The sequence below is a fragment of the Oncorhynchus mykiss genome, chromosome 25 (genome assembly GCF_057628025.1).
Source record: "Oncorhynchus mykiss isolate SJ-2025 chromosome 25, ASM5762802v1, whole genome shotgun sequence".
NCBI classification, from domain to species: domain Eukaryota; kingdom Metazoa; phylum Chordata; class Actinopteri; order Salmoniformes; family Salmonidae; genus Oncorhynchus; species Oncorhynchus mykiss.
Window position 1 is genome coordinate 66,169,906 of NC_143046.1, and position 14,888 is coordinate 66,184,793.

Consider the following 14,888-nt stretch of genomic DNA (forward strand, 5'->3'; position numbering starts at 1 on the left):
GCCGCTGACAAGATTCATCTGTGTTTCTGATATCCAAATAAACGCAAGCGCGGGTATTTCATATTCATGAGGCCCCGGTGACACTTTGTCCTCTCATTTACAAAGCACAGTGTTCAGCAGAATCCATCCCCTCCGGACCCCCAATCAAATTTAATGGTCTTAGCGCAATGACATCAAAAAGCCGCGCTGTCCAGCTCTTTGCAAATAGCTTCCTGGGTTGTTTCCCCCCCCACTCTCTCAGCCAATAATGCACTATTAACACTATTCTATGAGAGTTCAACGTGAAACAGCAAGGGTTAGGTTCTCTATATGCAAACTCTCGAAACACTTTACTTGACACCCAGTGTCATAACACGTTATAATGTCATAACAGCTGACATAACCTGTCAAAATATGGTCATAACACAGTCATGACCCTTATACAGTACCGGTCAAAAGTTTGGACACACCTACTCATTCCAGGGCTTTTCTCTACTTTTACTATATTGTGGAATAATAGTGACGACAACTAAATGAATGAAATAACACATATGGAATCATCTAGTAAACAAACAAAAAAAAGTGTTAAACAAACCAAAATATATTTTCTATTTGAGATTATTCAAAGTAGCCACCCTTTGCCTTGATGACAGCTTTGCACACTCTTGGCATTCTCTCAACCAGCTTCATGAGGTAGGAACCTGGAATGCAATTAACACGTGTGCCTTGTCAAAAGTTAATTTGTCGAATTTGAGTTAATGAGTTTGAGCCAATCAGTTGTGTCGTGACATGGTAGGGGTGGTATACAGAAGATAGCCCTACTTGGTTAAAGACCAAGTCCATATTACGGCAAGAACAGCTCAAATAAGCAAAGAGAAATGACAGTCCATCACTACTTTAAGACATGAAGGTCAGTCAAGCGCAGTCGCAAAAACCATCAAACTGGCTCTCATGAGGACTGCCACTGGAAATGAAGACCCAGAGTTACCTCTACTGCAGAGGATAAGTTCATTAGAGTTAACTGCACCTCAGAAATTGTAGCCCACAGAGTTCAAATTCACAGAGTTCAAGTAACAGACACATCTCAACATCAACTGTTAAGAGGAGATTGCGTGAATCAGGCCTTCATGGTCAAATTTCCGCAAAGAAACCACCAATAAAGGACGCCAATAAGAAGAAGACCTTCTTGCGCCAAGAGACACAAGCAATGGACATTAGACCGGTGGAAATCTGTCCTTTGGTCTGATGAGTCCAAATTTCAGAGTTTGGGTTCCAACCGCCGTGTCTTTGTGAGACGCAGAGTAGGTGAACGGATGTGTGGTTCCCACCATGAAGCATGGAGGAGGAGGTGTGATGGTGTATTGCTGGTGACACTGTTGGGTATTTATGTAGAATACAAGGCACACTTAACCAACATGGCTACCACAACATCCTGCAACAATACACCATCCCATCTGGTTTGCGCTTAGTGGGACTATTATTTGCTTTTCAATAGGACAAGGACCCAAAACACACCTCCCGGTTGTGTAAGGGCTATTTGATCAAGAAGGAGAGTGATGGAGTGTTACATCAGATGACCTGGCCTCCACAATCACCCAACATCAACCCAATTGAGATGGTTTGGGATGAGTTGGACTGCAAAGTGAAGGAAAAGCAGCCAACAACTGCACAGTATACAGTTGAAGTCGGAAGTTTGCATACACCTTAGCCAAATATATTTAAACTCAGTTTTTCACAATTCCTGACATTTAATCATGGTAAGAATTCCATGTCTTCGGTCAGTTAGGATCACCACTTTTATTTTTAAGAATGTGAAATGTCAGAATTATAGTAGTGAGAATAATTTATTTCAGCTTTAATTTCTTTCATCACATTCCCAGTGGGTCAGACGTTTACATACACTCAATTAATATTTGGTAGCATTGCTTTTAAATTGTTTAACTTGGGTCAAAGTTTTCGGGTAGCCTCCACAAGCTTCCCACAATAAGTTGGTTGAATTTTGTCCCATTTCTCCTGACAGAGCTGGTGTAACTGAGTCAGGTTTGTAGGTCTCTTTGCTCGCACACGCTTTCTCAGTTATGCCCACACATTTTCTATGGGATTGAAGTCAGGGCTTTGTGATGGCAACTCCAATACCTTGACTTTGTTGTCCTTAAGCCATTTTGCCACAACTTTGGAATTATGCTTGGGGTCATTGTCCATTCGGAAGACCCATTTGCGACCAAGCTTTAACTTTCTGACTGATGTCTTGAGATGTTGCTTCAATATAGCCACATCATTTTCCTCCTCATGATGCCATGTGCACCAGTCCCTCTTGCAGCAAAGCACCCCCACAACATGATGCTGCCACCCCTGTGCTTCACGATTGGGATGGTGTTCTTCGGCTTGCAAGCCTCCCCCTTTTCCCTCCAAACATAACGATGGTCATTATAGCCAAACAGTTCTATTTTTGTTTCATCAGACCAGAGGACATTTCTCCAAAAAGTATGATATTTGTCCCCATGTGCAGTTGCAAACCGTAGTCTGGCTTTTTTTTATGGCGGTTTTGCAGCAGTGGCTTCTTCCTTGCTTAGAGGCCTTTCAGGTTACGTCGATATAAGACTTATTTTACTGTGGATGAAGATACTTTTGTACCCGTTTCCTCCAGCATCTTCACAAGGTCCTTTGCTGTTGTTCTGGGATTGATTTGCACTTTTCGCACCAAAGTACGTTCATCTCTAGGAGACAAAACGCGTCTCCTTCCTGAGCGGTATGACAGCTGCCTGGTCCCATGGTGTTTATACTTGCATACTATTGTTTGTACAGTTGAACATGGTATCTTCAGGCATTTGGAAATTGCTCTCAAGGATGAACCAGACTTGTGGAGGTCTACAATTTTCTTTCTGAGGTCTTGGCTGATTTCTTTTGATTTTTGTCAAGTAAAGAGGCACTGCGTTTTAAGGTAGCCCTTGAAATACATCCACAGGTACACCTCTTAGCCTATCAGAAGCTTCTAAAGCCACGACATCATTTTCTGGAATTTTCCAAGCTGTTTAAAGGCACAGTCAACTTAGTATATTTAAACTTCTGACCCACTGGAATTCTGATACAGTGAATTATAATTGAAATAATCTGTCTGTAAACAATTGTTGGAAAAATTACTTGTGTGTCATTCACAAAGTAATTGTCCTAACTGACTTGCCAAAACTATAGTTTGTTAACAATACATTTGTGGAGTGGTTGAAAAACGAGTTTTAATGACATCTGACTTCAACTGTATGTGGGAACTCGTTCAAGACTGTTGGAAAAGCATTCCAGGTGAAGCTGGTTGAGAGAATGCCAAGAGTGTGCAAAGCTGTCATCAAGGCAAAGGGAGGCTACTTTGAAGAATCTAAAATATATTTTGATTTGTTTAACATTTTGTTGGTTACTACATGATTCCATATGTTATTTCATAGTTTTGTTGTCTTCACTATTATGCCACAATGTAGAAAAGAGTAAAAATAAAGACAAATCCTTGAATGAGTAGGTGTGTCCAAACATTTGACTAGTACTGTATTTATACCTGTTGTTACATATATTGTATTATTTTATGGCTGGTAATGACACCTACATAAGAGTGTCAAAAACCACATATTTTCAAATTAGTTTTTCCCTGCCAAGAAGTTTCCTTCCTTTCCTTTGTTGTTGTTGTATTTCATTATTTGTCATTTTTCTTCATATTTCAAATAACTTTTATGACACTGTCAAGAAGCATTATGACCATCATAATCATATACACCAGATAGGCCTATCACATACATGCTCTTATATCAGTCATCAGTCAAAAAGAGGGTGTCTTGTCCTGCTCCTGAAATCTGCTCCTAATCTATATATATAAAATGTACCATGTTCGATTATCATTGTAATTGCACACAGATTAATGTCAGACATGCGCCTACTACCCCAGTGCCGTGTTGCTGAAGACGGATGAATGCAGGATAATATATATATATATATATATATAACATACTGTTGGCTATGGTGTAAAGGATTGTTTTGCCTTGTGTGGTAGGTTTTGTGGGTTTTGACACTCTTATATAGGTGTCATAACCAGCCATAAAATAACTACAGTGGTAACTTGTGTGGGTTTTGACACTATTGTGTAAGTGTCATAAATCCAGCCATAAAATAAAGCAATATATGCCAAACAGGTCTAAATATGTGTCAAGACAGTGTTATGACCATATTATAATAGGTTATGACAAATTGTCAGCCGTTATGACAAATTATGACATAGTTATGATCGTGTCATAACGTGTTATGACGCTGGGTGTCAAGTAAAGTGTTACCCAAACTCTATTACTAAGTGAAAAAAAAGTAAAACATTTTAAAATGAGCTTCAAATTCAACCTATTACTGGATGTCAAGAGAGTATAAATAGGAGCTGCAAACAAGCTGCCGTTTTTCTTTCTGAAGGAAAGGGCAACGCCATCAGAAAGAGACGTCTGTTCCCAGCACTGCTGGCACACATTACCTGATACATATCCTCCATTCCCCATTGCAGCCTGGACATCTATCAAGGTTGCTTTGTCTGGCGGCGACTGGGCCAAGCCTATCCTTATTACACGGTCACGGCGAGTTTCCTCGCTGAAGCATGTAAATATCAAAAGGGGATAATTTGCTGTGAATGTAGACATACTCCCAGCAGGCACGCCGCAGTCAGCGACTTTGGGGACACCTCCACACATCACCAGGCAGGGCTGCTATAATCTAAGCAGGGAGGCTATGGGATGATTACCTAGGCACGGACTACATTTAAAAAGCTTATGGGACAATATTCAGCAGATCACTGACAGAGAGAGAGAGAGACGGAGACAGAAAAGAAACAGATTGAGAACAGATTAGTGTGTTTGTAATGGCAGTTCTTTGCAATGAGACTGGCAGGGGACTGTAAGGCAGCCAAGGGGGAGAGGGGGAAAGGGCTAGCCCTCTCTCTCTCTCTGCTTCTAGCCAGTGGACATAAGGGATAGGGTAGGGGACATAATCAAGATCGGAGGGGCTATCTCACTAACCCTCAGCACTGCAATTTCCACTGCCCCAGCCGCCGGCACTGTATTAAGAGGTGGCCCTCCACTGAGGAAGTTTCTTTCCAGCTGCATTTGCTGGGTAAGAACGGTACCACTGGGGTCTCCACACAACTGACCCTTTCAGCTAGGGTGTGTGTAAGCATGTGTGTGTGTGTGTGAATGTGATTATGACAGTGTGTGTGTGTTCTTGTGAGCAACTTAAAAGCATTGTCAAAAACATTTATTACCATTTGTTATAATCGTAAAAAAAAAAAAAACGAGAAGAACAATGAAAAATTAAAAAGGCTTTGTAAAAACAAAGTGGCCATAAAACTAAAAGAAGATGTCAAATGTTTACATTATTTAGTAAATCTAATTCCAGTAATGAAGTTCATAACATCTAAACCTACAACATCCTACAACAATGTGCAAATACACTTTATTAGGATTCTAAGCACATACAGTGCATTCGGAAAGTATTCAGACCCCTTGACTTTATCCACATTTTGTTACGTTACAGCCTTAATCTAAAATGGATTAAATTCACATTTTTCCTCATCTACACACAATCCCACATAATGTCAAAAACACGTTTTTAGAAATGTTTGCAAATGTATTACAAATAAAAACAAAAATACCTTATTTACAGAAGTATTCAGACCCTTTGCTATGAGACTGGAAATTGAGCTCAAGTGCATCCTGTTTCCATGATCATCCTTGAGGTGTTTCTACAACTTGATGGGAGTCCAACTGTGGTAAATTCAATTGATTAGACATGATTTTGAAAAGGCACACACCAGTCTATATAAGGTCCCACAGTTGACAGTGCATGTCAGAGCATAAACCAAGCCATGCGGTCGAAAGAATTGTCCGTAGAGCTCCGAAACAGGATTGTTTTGAGGCACAGAAGGGTACCAAAACATTTCTGCAGCATTGAAGGTCCCCAACAACACAGTGACCTCCATCATTCTTAAATGGGAGAAGTTTGGAACCCCCAAGACTCTTCCTAGAGCTGGCCGCCCGGCCAAACTGAGCAATCGGGGGAGAAAGGCCATGGTCAGGGAGGTGACCAAGAACACAACGGTCACTCTGACAGAGCTCCAGAGTTATTCTGTGGAGATGGGAGAACCTTCCAGAAGGACAACCATCTCTGCACCACTCCACCAATCAGGCCTTTATGGCAGAGTGGCCAGACGGAAGCTACTCCTCAGTAAAAGGCATGACAGCCCCCTTGGAGTTTGCCAAAAGGCACTTAAAGACTCTGACCATGAAAAACAAGATTCTCTGGTTTGATGAAACCAAGATTGAACTCTTTGGCCTGAATGCCAAGCATCACGTCTGGAGGAAACCTGGCACCATCCCTAAGGTGAAGCATGGAGGTGGCAGCATCATACTGTGGGGATGTTTTTCAGCGGCAGGGACTTGGAGACTAGTCAGGATTGAGGGAAAGATGAACGGAGCAAAGTACAGAGAGATCCTTGATAAAGCCCTGCTCCAGAGCCCTGAAGACCTCAGACTGGTGCAAAGGTTCACCTTCCAACAGGACAACGACCCTAAACACACAGCCAAGACAATGCAGGAGTGGCTTCGGAATAAGTCTCTGAATGTCCTTGAGTGACCCAGCCAGAGCCCAGACTTGAACCCTATTGAACATCTCTGGAGTGACCTGAAAATAGACGTGCAGCTATGCTCCCCATCCAACCTGAAAGAGCTTGAGAGGATTTGCAGAGAATGGGAGAAACTCCCCAAATACAGGTGTGCCAAGCGTGTAGCGTCATACCCAAGAAGACTCGAGGCTGTAATTGCTGCCAAAGTTGCTTCAACAAAGTACTGAGTAAAGGGTCTGAATACTTATGTAAATGTGTTTTTTTTTTTTTTTTAATACATCTGCAAAAACTTCTACAAACCTGCTTTTGCTTCATCATTATGGGGTATTGGGTGTAGATTGATGAGGGAAAAAAATATATAATCCATTTTAGAATAAAAGGCTGTAATGTAACAAAATGAGGAAAAAGTCAAGGGGTTAGAATACATTCTGAATGCACTGTAAATCCACAGAAGAGGGCTATAATGGTGGGTAGGTGTTTCATTAAGTATGAGAGTAGTAACTACAGCCACAGAAACAGTGCTTCTGTTCCTCATCAATATGTCAGTTTAATACGTCAAAGAAAACCTCCTTATACAACGCCATCTAGCCCGGCCATTGGCATGTATATAATATAACTTCTTAAATAATCAGGGGCTCACCACTCCTATCTTTGCTAAGGCAATTTCACCCTTATTTCCCCTGGTGCTTTGCTCCGAAAAATTGAACAATTATCCCAGGCCGTGCTTTGTTGAAATGTCTACTCTGAAATTGTTTGTGATGCGGAGAACCAGGCCCTGAGGTGACCAAGTCAGAGGCTAGCATTGAGCGTTCCCCGCTGGTTCAATGCTCTGAAGCACCTGCCCCAACATGTAGATGTATGTGTGTGTGTGTGTGTGTGTGTGTGTGTGTGTGTGTGTGTGTGTGTGTGTGTGTGTGTGTGTGTGTGTGTGTGTGTGAGTGAGTGAGTGAGTGAGTGAGTGAGTGAGAGAAGACGTGTGTGTGTGTGTGTGTGAGAGAGAGAGGAGAAGACGTGTGTGTGTGTGAGTGAGAGAGAGAGGGAGAAGACGTGTGTGTGTGTGTGTGTGTGTGTGTGTGTAACGCTCAAAGGGAAGAGACACTTAAATCCTGCTTCAGCCACTGAATAGGATAATTCATTTAGTGAATACTGTATTTGAGGTCTGTTATGGACTGTGTATGATGTGATTTTATGAGGGGATAACCAGTGATCAGCTACAGTTCTCTAAACGTATCAAATTAACATATTCACCTGTCACTTTCATCTAAACGATTGTGTTCTCTGGTAAGTTTTGGGTGTCTCACAGTAGGTGGTCAGAAGCAGATGCGCTACAGAGGATTCCTCACTAGCACTGAGAACAAATATGTTGGGACTGTTAAAGAAAGCGATAAGACGAGAGGCAGCTTATCTGCTCTATTTTGGATGAATGTGCTGTGGAGGGACTGGAGGACTCAGCTCTGCCCGCCAGAAGAGACGCGGGACTGGGATACAAGGGTGCTCTCACCTCCTTCATCATCCGAGCCCTGGGGGGTTTGTGGTCGAAGGCGTCGGCTGCAGAAACAGGAAGTGGGAGAGTATGAATTATTGAAGGCTTTCAGTGGTGAGGTCATCACAGGGAGCCAGACTTAGACTGGGCTGTTGTGCTTTGATGATGGGCCGGTTTCTGTGGGCTGAGTGAGGCTCTAGATCAGCCTGATAGGAGGTTTGCTCTGCCTCTGTCTGTCTGCTGCAGACTGACTGGGACTGTTTCTACAATACAGCAGCAGACACCGCCTAAAGGCTCAACAGACACAGCAGCATCAGTGGGACTGCCTGGCTGATTGTCTCTGTGAGCAGCCCAGGGCTTCAGTGAACTCAACAGTATCCCTCTAAGAATGAATCAAAAACACAACGGAGGCAGCAAATAAATGGAACTGAGATGGGCTGGTGGTGAAAAGAACATAGATCAAAGGACTATTTTGTAGCGCTGCCTGTGTTTCTTTCAAAGCCTGTGTCTCAACACTGCTATTCAAGCATGGGCCTCCAGCCGTGATGAGTAAAACACACCATGTCCTCTAGTCTCCTTCCATCTCACTACTGTCTATTCAAGGCCTAATATGCAAGTTGGCAACATGGAAGAACTAAAATAACAGGCTAACTTGGCTCCCAACAACAATAAAAGTGATGACAACTCAGTCACGCTGGATTTTAATCATGTTAAGTGATTGTTCTTGGAAGGCGAGGATTAGTTGCAACCAAGTACAGCAATTTCCAAATCAGAGCATCGGGCACAAACATTTAAATTGGTCCAATTTCGATTCCTGTATTTTTTTTAACCAAATAGTTCTTTAATTTAATCAACAACTGAGGGAAATATTTTAGAGTGAAAAGACGAGACTAAGTGAACTTACTCTTCCACGTCCTCCACCATGGCAGGCCTTCTTCCAGACCTACGGAACAGTGAACATAATTGATAGATTATACAACAAAGGAACACAGACAAAATGCTTTTGTGCCACATAAATAAAACGACTAAAATCTATTCAATTTTAACAGACAAACCAATGACCAATTAGCTTATTGATTCTATTGATATTTGAAAGCTTAATCTTAAACCACTAATGGTTTCTGATGTAGGCTAGTTGCTCGGTCAGATTTGAGCCTCCTAAGGCTTAGGTGAGGGAATGGCAACTGGCAGCCCCCCTTTTGTAGGCCCGTGGATCAATTTCCCAAAAATGAAAATAGAAACAGAGTCAGAATCTTAGCCTAGGCAGATACAGGCTCCAAAGGCACAACTTTCCTCCTTAACTCGTTTTAGTGGCAACACGTCGGGAAAAAAACGAGGAAAACACGTGTACTGTCTTAATAATAAAACTATTTTTGGATTTTCAGACAATTATGCCTTCGCAGCCTGAATGGAGGTTGCTTTATATGTATGAGCCGGTTCATGGGGGACATGAGTGTATTACCAGGAATGCAAATCAAATTTCACTTAGGGCTACTAAAAGGCTAGAGCTCTGACTGCATGTATAAGTATGGATGTGGGTACGCAGCCCCGCGAGCCACTGCGTCCCCTCATGATGAATTCAGATTTTTTTGGTGTCCCCAACCCCCATCAAAGTTGCCCATCCCTGTCCTAGGTTGTATTCTCTGTTTCTCCTCTTCTCTGTTGTTCCTCCCCTGCTGGACCACGAGGCTATTTTCAGACACCTCTCCATTTACACAGCCCAGCTTGACTGCATGCCACGCCCTACACACACTGACAGAATCCCTGTCTTTTCACACATTCTCACCTCAACACACTATTCTTGGCATAACACTGTTTCACACCAGGGTTAGGGGAGATAATATTACACAAAACAGGGCTACTGTCAAATAAAGGTATCCTCACTACAAGCAGCATTAGAAAGGAAAATCAAGACTTAAAATCTTAACATTTTAGACCAAGGCAGTCTGTGAATTTTTGGCTATGAAGACAACTTTTTACAAAGTTACTTTTACATAAGAGTGTTTCTAGATAATGTTTTGGAGGAGATACACGGTACCGGCAGGTTCTACTGGTAGAGGAGTGCCCCCTACTGGTTTTGAAGAAAACAGATACTGTAATTTTCTCTGGACTGAAAACAGCTTTTTAAGGCAAGAGAATGTTGCCCTACAAATATATTTCTTATTATTCCTTACTAGTGTGTATCAATAACCTAAATAAAAAAATTGAAATTACATTATATATGTTTATAAATTGTACTTCATGAATAATCCATTCACTAATCTCTGGAGGCTCCCCGCTCTACAATAGATCAGCATATTCTCTGGGGTTGAAGCCACCACAGGGCCATAGGAGTGTTAAGGGCTCCTCCGTCGAGAAGCAGGAGACCAGTGGTGTAGATGGCAGACACTGGCCAGGGTCCAGACAGAGCTCAGGGGAGACAGAGACAAAGCGGACATGCCCCCCGAGCCAACCCCCTGGCCTTAGGGCCTCGTCTGGAGGGGAGCGGAAGCAGAGCCTCACACATGGTCCTCATCCACCCTCTAGTCCACACAACAACCAGCTACGGTAGGGACACTTCACTGCTGTGGGACCTGATCTCTGCTGTATTATGTATGTTTATTTAGCCTTCATTTATAAAGGCTATACATTATGTTTATTTAGCCTTCATTTATAAAGGCTATACACTATTTATACTTATAGCCTTTATTTATACAGCCTTTATTGATATTTTTGTTGAGACAAATAAAATAAAGAAATACTTCAGTCTGACCCCACCTTAACCCACCCTGTCTATCCTGATAACAATAGCAACAGAAGCATCATGATCAGCTATGGAGTCTGATGGTCAAAGAGAGATCAGAGAGGGAGCCCACCTTGCTGCCCTTGGACTGTGTCCTGGGCTGGTGACGCTTAAAACACATTACAGGCCCCTTGATTAAGACTCATGTAGACTGAAGCGATAGACATGGTAAAACTGTCTGGAAAAAGTTGTTAGGGATAAAATATATTGTGACAACCCGGCTTCAAAAGGTTCATCAATAAACTGACAGATCATTTAGTGTCAATTAGGAGTGATAGATCGACAAATCCTGGGATTTCTGGGCTGGGATTAGTGGGAGGAGGTGATTGAGCACAAGGGTTGACATTGAAGGGAAAAGTCCTTGCCGGTTCCAGGGGGGCCCATTACTTACTTTGTTTCAGAGAGGATCAATGCACGTGAGAAACTCTTAACACCTCTGGTATTCCAATCTCTCTGAACGCAGGAATCAAGACGAGTTACGCTAACGCAAGGACGAGACACTCTGACCTTCCCAGAGTGAGAAAGATATATTTAGTTTGCTGTTGTCTTTACTGGCTCTGCAAATAAATAATAACTATGCAAATAAACCCAGTTAAACCAGCTTGTTCACTTCAATGTATAGATTCATGCATCTCCCCGGCTCTCCTCCCCACAGAGACTGGAGTAGAGTGGTGGATGGAGCCATCTGGAAGAGTGCAGAGCCAGTTCCACAGTTTGACTACAGTCACACTGACGGCACATAGGGAGAAGCACAGTAACGAGCGAGGGGTAGTGCCTTTTCAGTCCTATAGTTGGCCCCCCTTTTCAAATCATAAAAAATGGACAGTTAAGAGGAATATGTTACTTAATGTAGAGACAAATAACTATGCATATTTTTTGGTCATAAAGTAAATTTACGAAAATCTAGCTAACATTAGCCAACTCGCTCTACATTTAGCTTGCTATATGGGCGTTTGACATTTGCATGAATTGTAATTTGTAGTTGTTTAATGTTTTAGGGACTTCTGAGCAAACCAGCAAACCAGTGCTGTCATCTGTGAAAACCAGCAGATGTACATAATCTACCTAGAAAGCATTTACTGCAAATTGAATGAACAATATTGTCAGGTTGCCTAGCTGTCAATCACTTGTCAATGTTTTTTTACTGTAGTAAGTAACGTAACGTTAGTGTTAGAGATTGAAGATATTTGCCATAGCAGGTACATAGCAGTAGCTAACTCTTTTCTTCCTTGTTGTGTAGTGGAGGATAAAAAGACCTGTATGATATGGATGTGTAGCCATCTGTGTAAAACGTTTGGTATAAATATTAGTTAGAACAGTGGTTTTAATTGTTCTAGAATGCTTCCACTGGTAATGACTAAGTGAAGCAAATGCAACTGTTACATGCCAAACTGTTATGGAAGTCCTGCTTCAGTACTACTCCACATTGAACCACAGCCAGAAGATGGGTACATTACGAGCACATTGTTGTTCTGCTACTCTCAGATGGCGCTCATATGATAAATAGTAAGTACGCATTTGCTGCATCAGAAATATAAGGAGAGCTGTTACTGCCGCCAGTACGGCCATTGTGAAAAACACAAGGCTCGTCGCCAATGAATTGCGTGGTATCCGTTGGCAGTTTCTGTTGTGAGCGAGTGATGTACTGTTATCCCAGTCCCTAGGCCTAATTTACAGTGCCTTGCGAAAGTATTCGGCCCCCTTGAACTTTGCGACCTTTTGCCACATTTAAGGCTTCAAACATAAAGATATAAAACTGTATTTTTTTGTGAAGAATCAACAACAAGTGGGACACAATCATGAAGTGGAACGACATTTATTGGATATTTCAAACTTTTTTAACAAATCAAAAACTGAAAAATTGGGCGTGCAAAATTATTCAGCCCCTTTACTTTCAGTGCAGCAAACTCTCTCCAGAAGTTCAGTGAGGATCTCTGAATGATCCAATGTTGACCTAAATGACTAATGATGATAAATACAATCCACCTGTGTGTAATCAAGTCTCCGTATAAATGCACCTGCACTGTGATAGTCTCAGAGGTCCGTCAAAAGCGCAGAGAGCATCATGAAGAACAAGGAACACACCAGGCAGGTCCGAGATACTGTTGTGAAGAAGTTTAAAGCCGGATTTAGATACAAAAAGATTTCCCAAGCTTTAAACATCCCAAGTAGCACTGTGCAAGCGATAATATTGAAATGGAAGGAGTATCAGACCACTGCAAATCTACCAAGACCTGGCCGTCCCTCTAAACTTTCAGCTCATACAAGGAGAAGACTGATCAGAGATGCAGCCAAGAGGCCCATGATCACTCTGGATGAACTGCAGAGATCTACAGCTGAGGTGGGAGACTCTGTCCATAGGACAACAATCAGTCGTATATTGCACAAATCTGGCGTTTATGGAAGAGTGGCAAGAAGAAAGCCATTTCTTAAAGATATCCATAAAAAGTGTCGTTTAAAGTTTGCCACAAGCCACCTGGGAGACACACCAAACATGTGGAAGAAGGTTCTCTGGTCAGATGAAACCAAAATTGAACTTTTTGGCAACAATGCAAAACATTATGTTTGGCGTAAAAGCAACACAGCTCATCACCCTGAACACACCATCCCCACTGTCAAACATGGTGGTGGCAGCATCATGGTTTGGGCCTGCTTTTCTTCAGCAGGGACAGGGAAGATGGTTAAAATTGATGGGAAGATGGATGGAGCCAAATACAGGACCATTATGGAAGAAAATCTGATGGAGTCTGCAAAAGATCTGAGACTGGGACGGAGATTTGTCTTCCAACAAGACAATGATCCAAAACATAAAGCAAAATCTACAATGGAATGGTTCAAAAATAAACATATCCAGGTGTTAGAATGGCCAAGTCAAAGTCCAGACCTGAATCCAATCGAGAATCTGTGGAAAGAACTGAAAACTGCTGTTCACAAATGCTCTCCATCCAACCTCACTGAGCTCGAGCTGTTTTGCAAGGAGGAATGGGAAAAAATTTCAGTCTCTCGATGTGCAAAACTGATAGAGACATACCCCAAGCGACTTACAGCTGTAATTGCAGCAAAAGGTGGCGCTACAAAGTATTAACTTAAGGGGGCTGAATAATTTTGCACGCCCAATTTTTCAGTTTTTGATTTGTTAAAAAAGTTTGAAATATCCAATAAATGCCGTTCCACTTCATGATTGCGTCCCACTTGTTGTTGATTCTTCACAAAAAAATACAGTTTTATATCTTTATGTTTGAAGCCTGAAATGTGGCAAAAGGTCGCAAAAGTTCAAGGGGGCTGAATACTTTCGCAAGGCACTGTAGCTCTCCCTACCACTAGCTGCTCCGGTTGAGTGCCACTCTCCCACTGAGGAACACTTGAAAATGAGGGGGAGGGCTAAGGGAAGGCACTGGGATGGAGCCTAAATGTGTTGTTTTAGGGAGTAATTATTTTGTTCAATACATTCCATGTGTTTGTAGTTGGAAATAATCATACATGTGCCTTTAAAAGCGAGCATGCATTGGTTAGACAGCCATTGTAAGAGGTGATAAAGTGGCCAACCCTGTGATGAAGTGGATAACTGACTAACAGTGCCCTCCTGTGGCTGATACATGAAACATGTCAATTGCCACCTCCCTCTCAGCTGAAGAAGATTTGTGGGGTTCACTACTCAGATAGGCTCCCTTCAGAGCGCAAAGTAGAAAAAAATATGCATTGATAAATAACCTATTCTCTGTTTCAGCATGAGAGATCATTAGTAACAAAAAAACATTGCTCCCAATCTCAAACGCATGCCAGAGACACATTCTGGAGACTGAGGTGGAGTTACCCAGTCTACAGGCTGGAGGTGAGTAGATCGAAGGAGATACTCACTTGGCTGATCCAGATCCAGAAGTCTCCTCAGCCCAGCCGCCCTGCCTGCGGGCTGGTTTAGGAGGGGGTACCTGAGGTTAGAGAGATCCTTAATGACAGGCATAACAGACAACTTCTTTAAACTATTAGGCTAAATTCTACACTTCGGCTGA

General features: G+C 42.2%; 1 protein-coding gene across 2 annotated transcripts in view; it reads right to left on the reverse strand.

Moving 5' to 3' along the window:
- LOC110505544 (intraflagellar transport protein 43 homolog A) overlaps nucleotides 1-14,888 on the reverse strand; it is a 30,965-nt gene that overhangs the window by 4,797 nt on the left and 11,280 nt on the right. For both annotated transcript variants that reach the window (XM_021584838.3, XM_021584837.3), the window contains exons 3-5: nucleotides 14,737-14,807; nucleotides 9,001-9,039; nucleotides 8,115-8,161 (exon numbers count right to left, since the gene is read on the reverse strand). In XM_021584838.3, coding sequence (XP_021440513.1) covers nucleotides 8,115-8,161; nucleotides 9,001-9,039; nucleotides 14,737-14,807 — 157 coding nt within the window. The remainder of the gene's footprint in view (nucleotides 1-8,114; nucleotides 8,162-9,000; nucleotides 9,040-14,736; nucleotides 14,808-14,888) is intronic.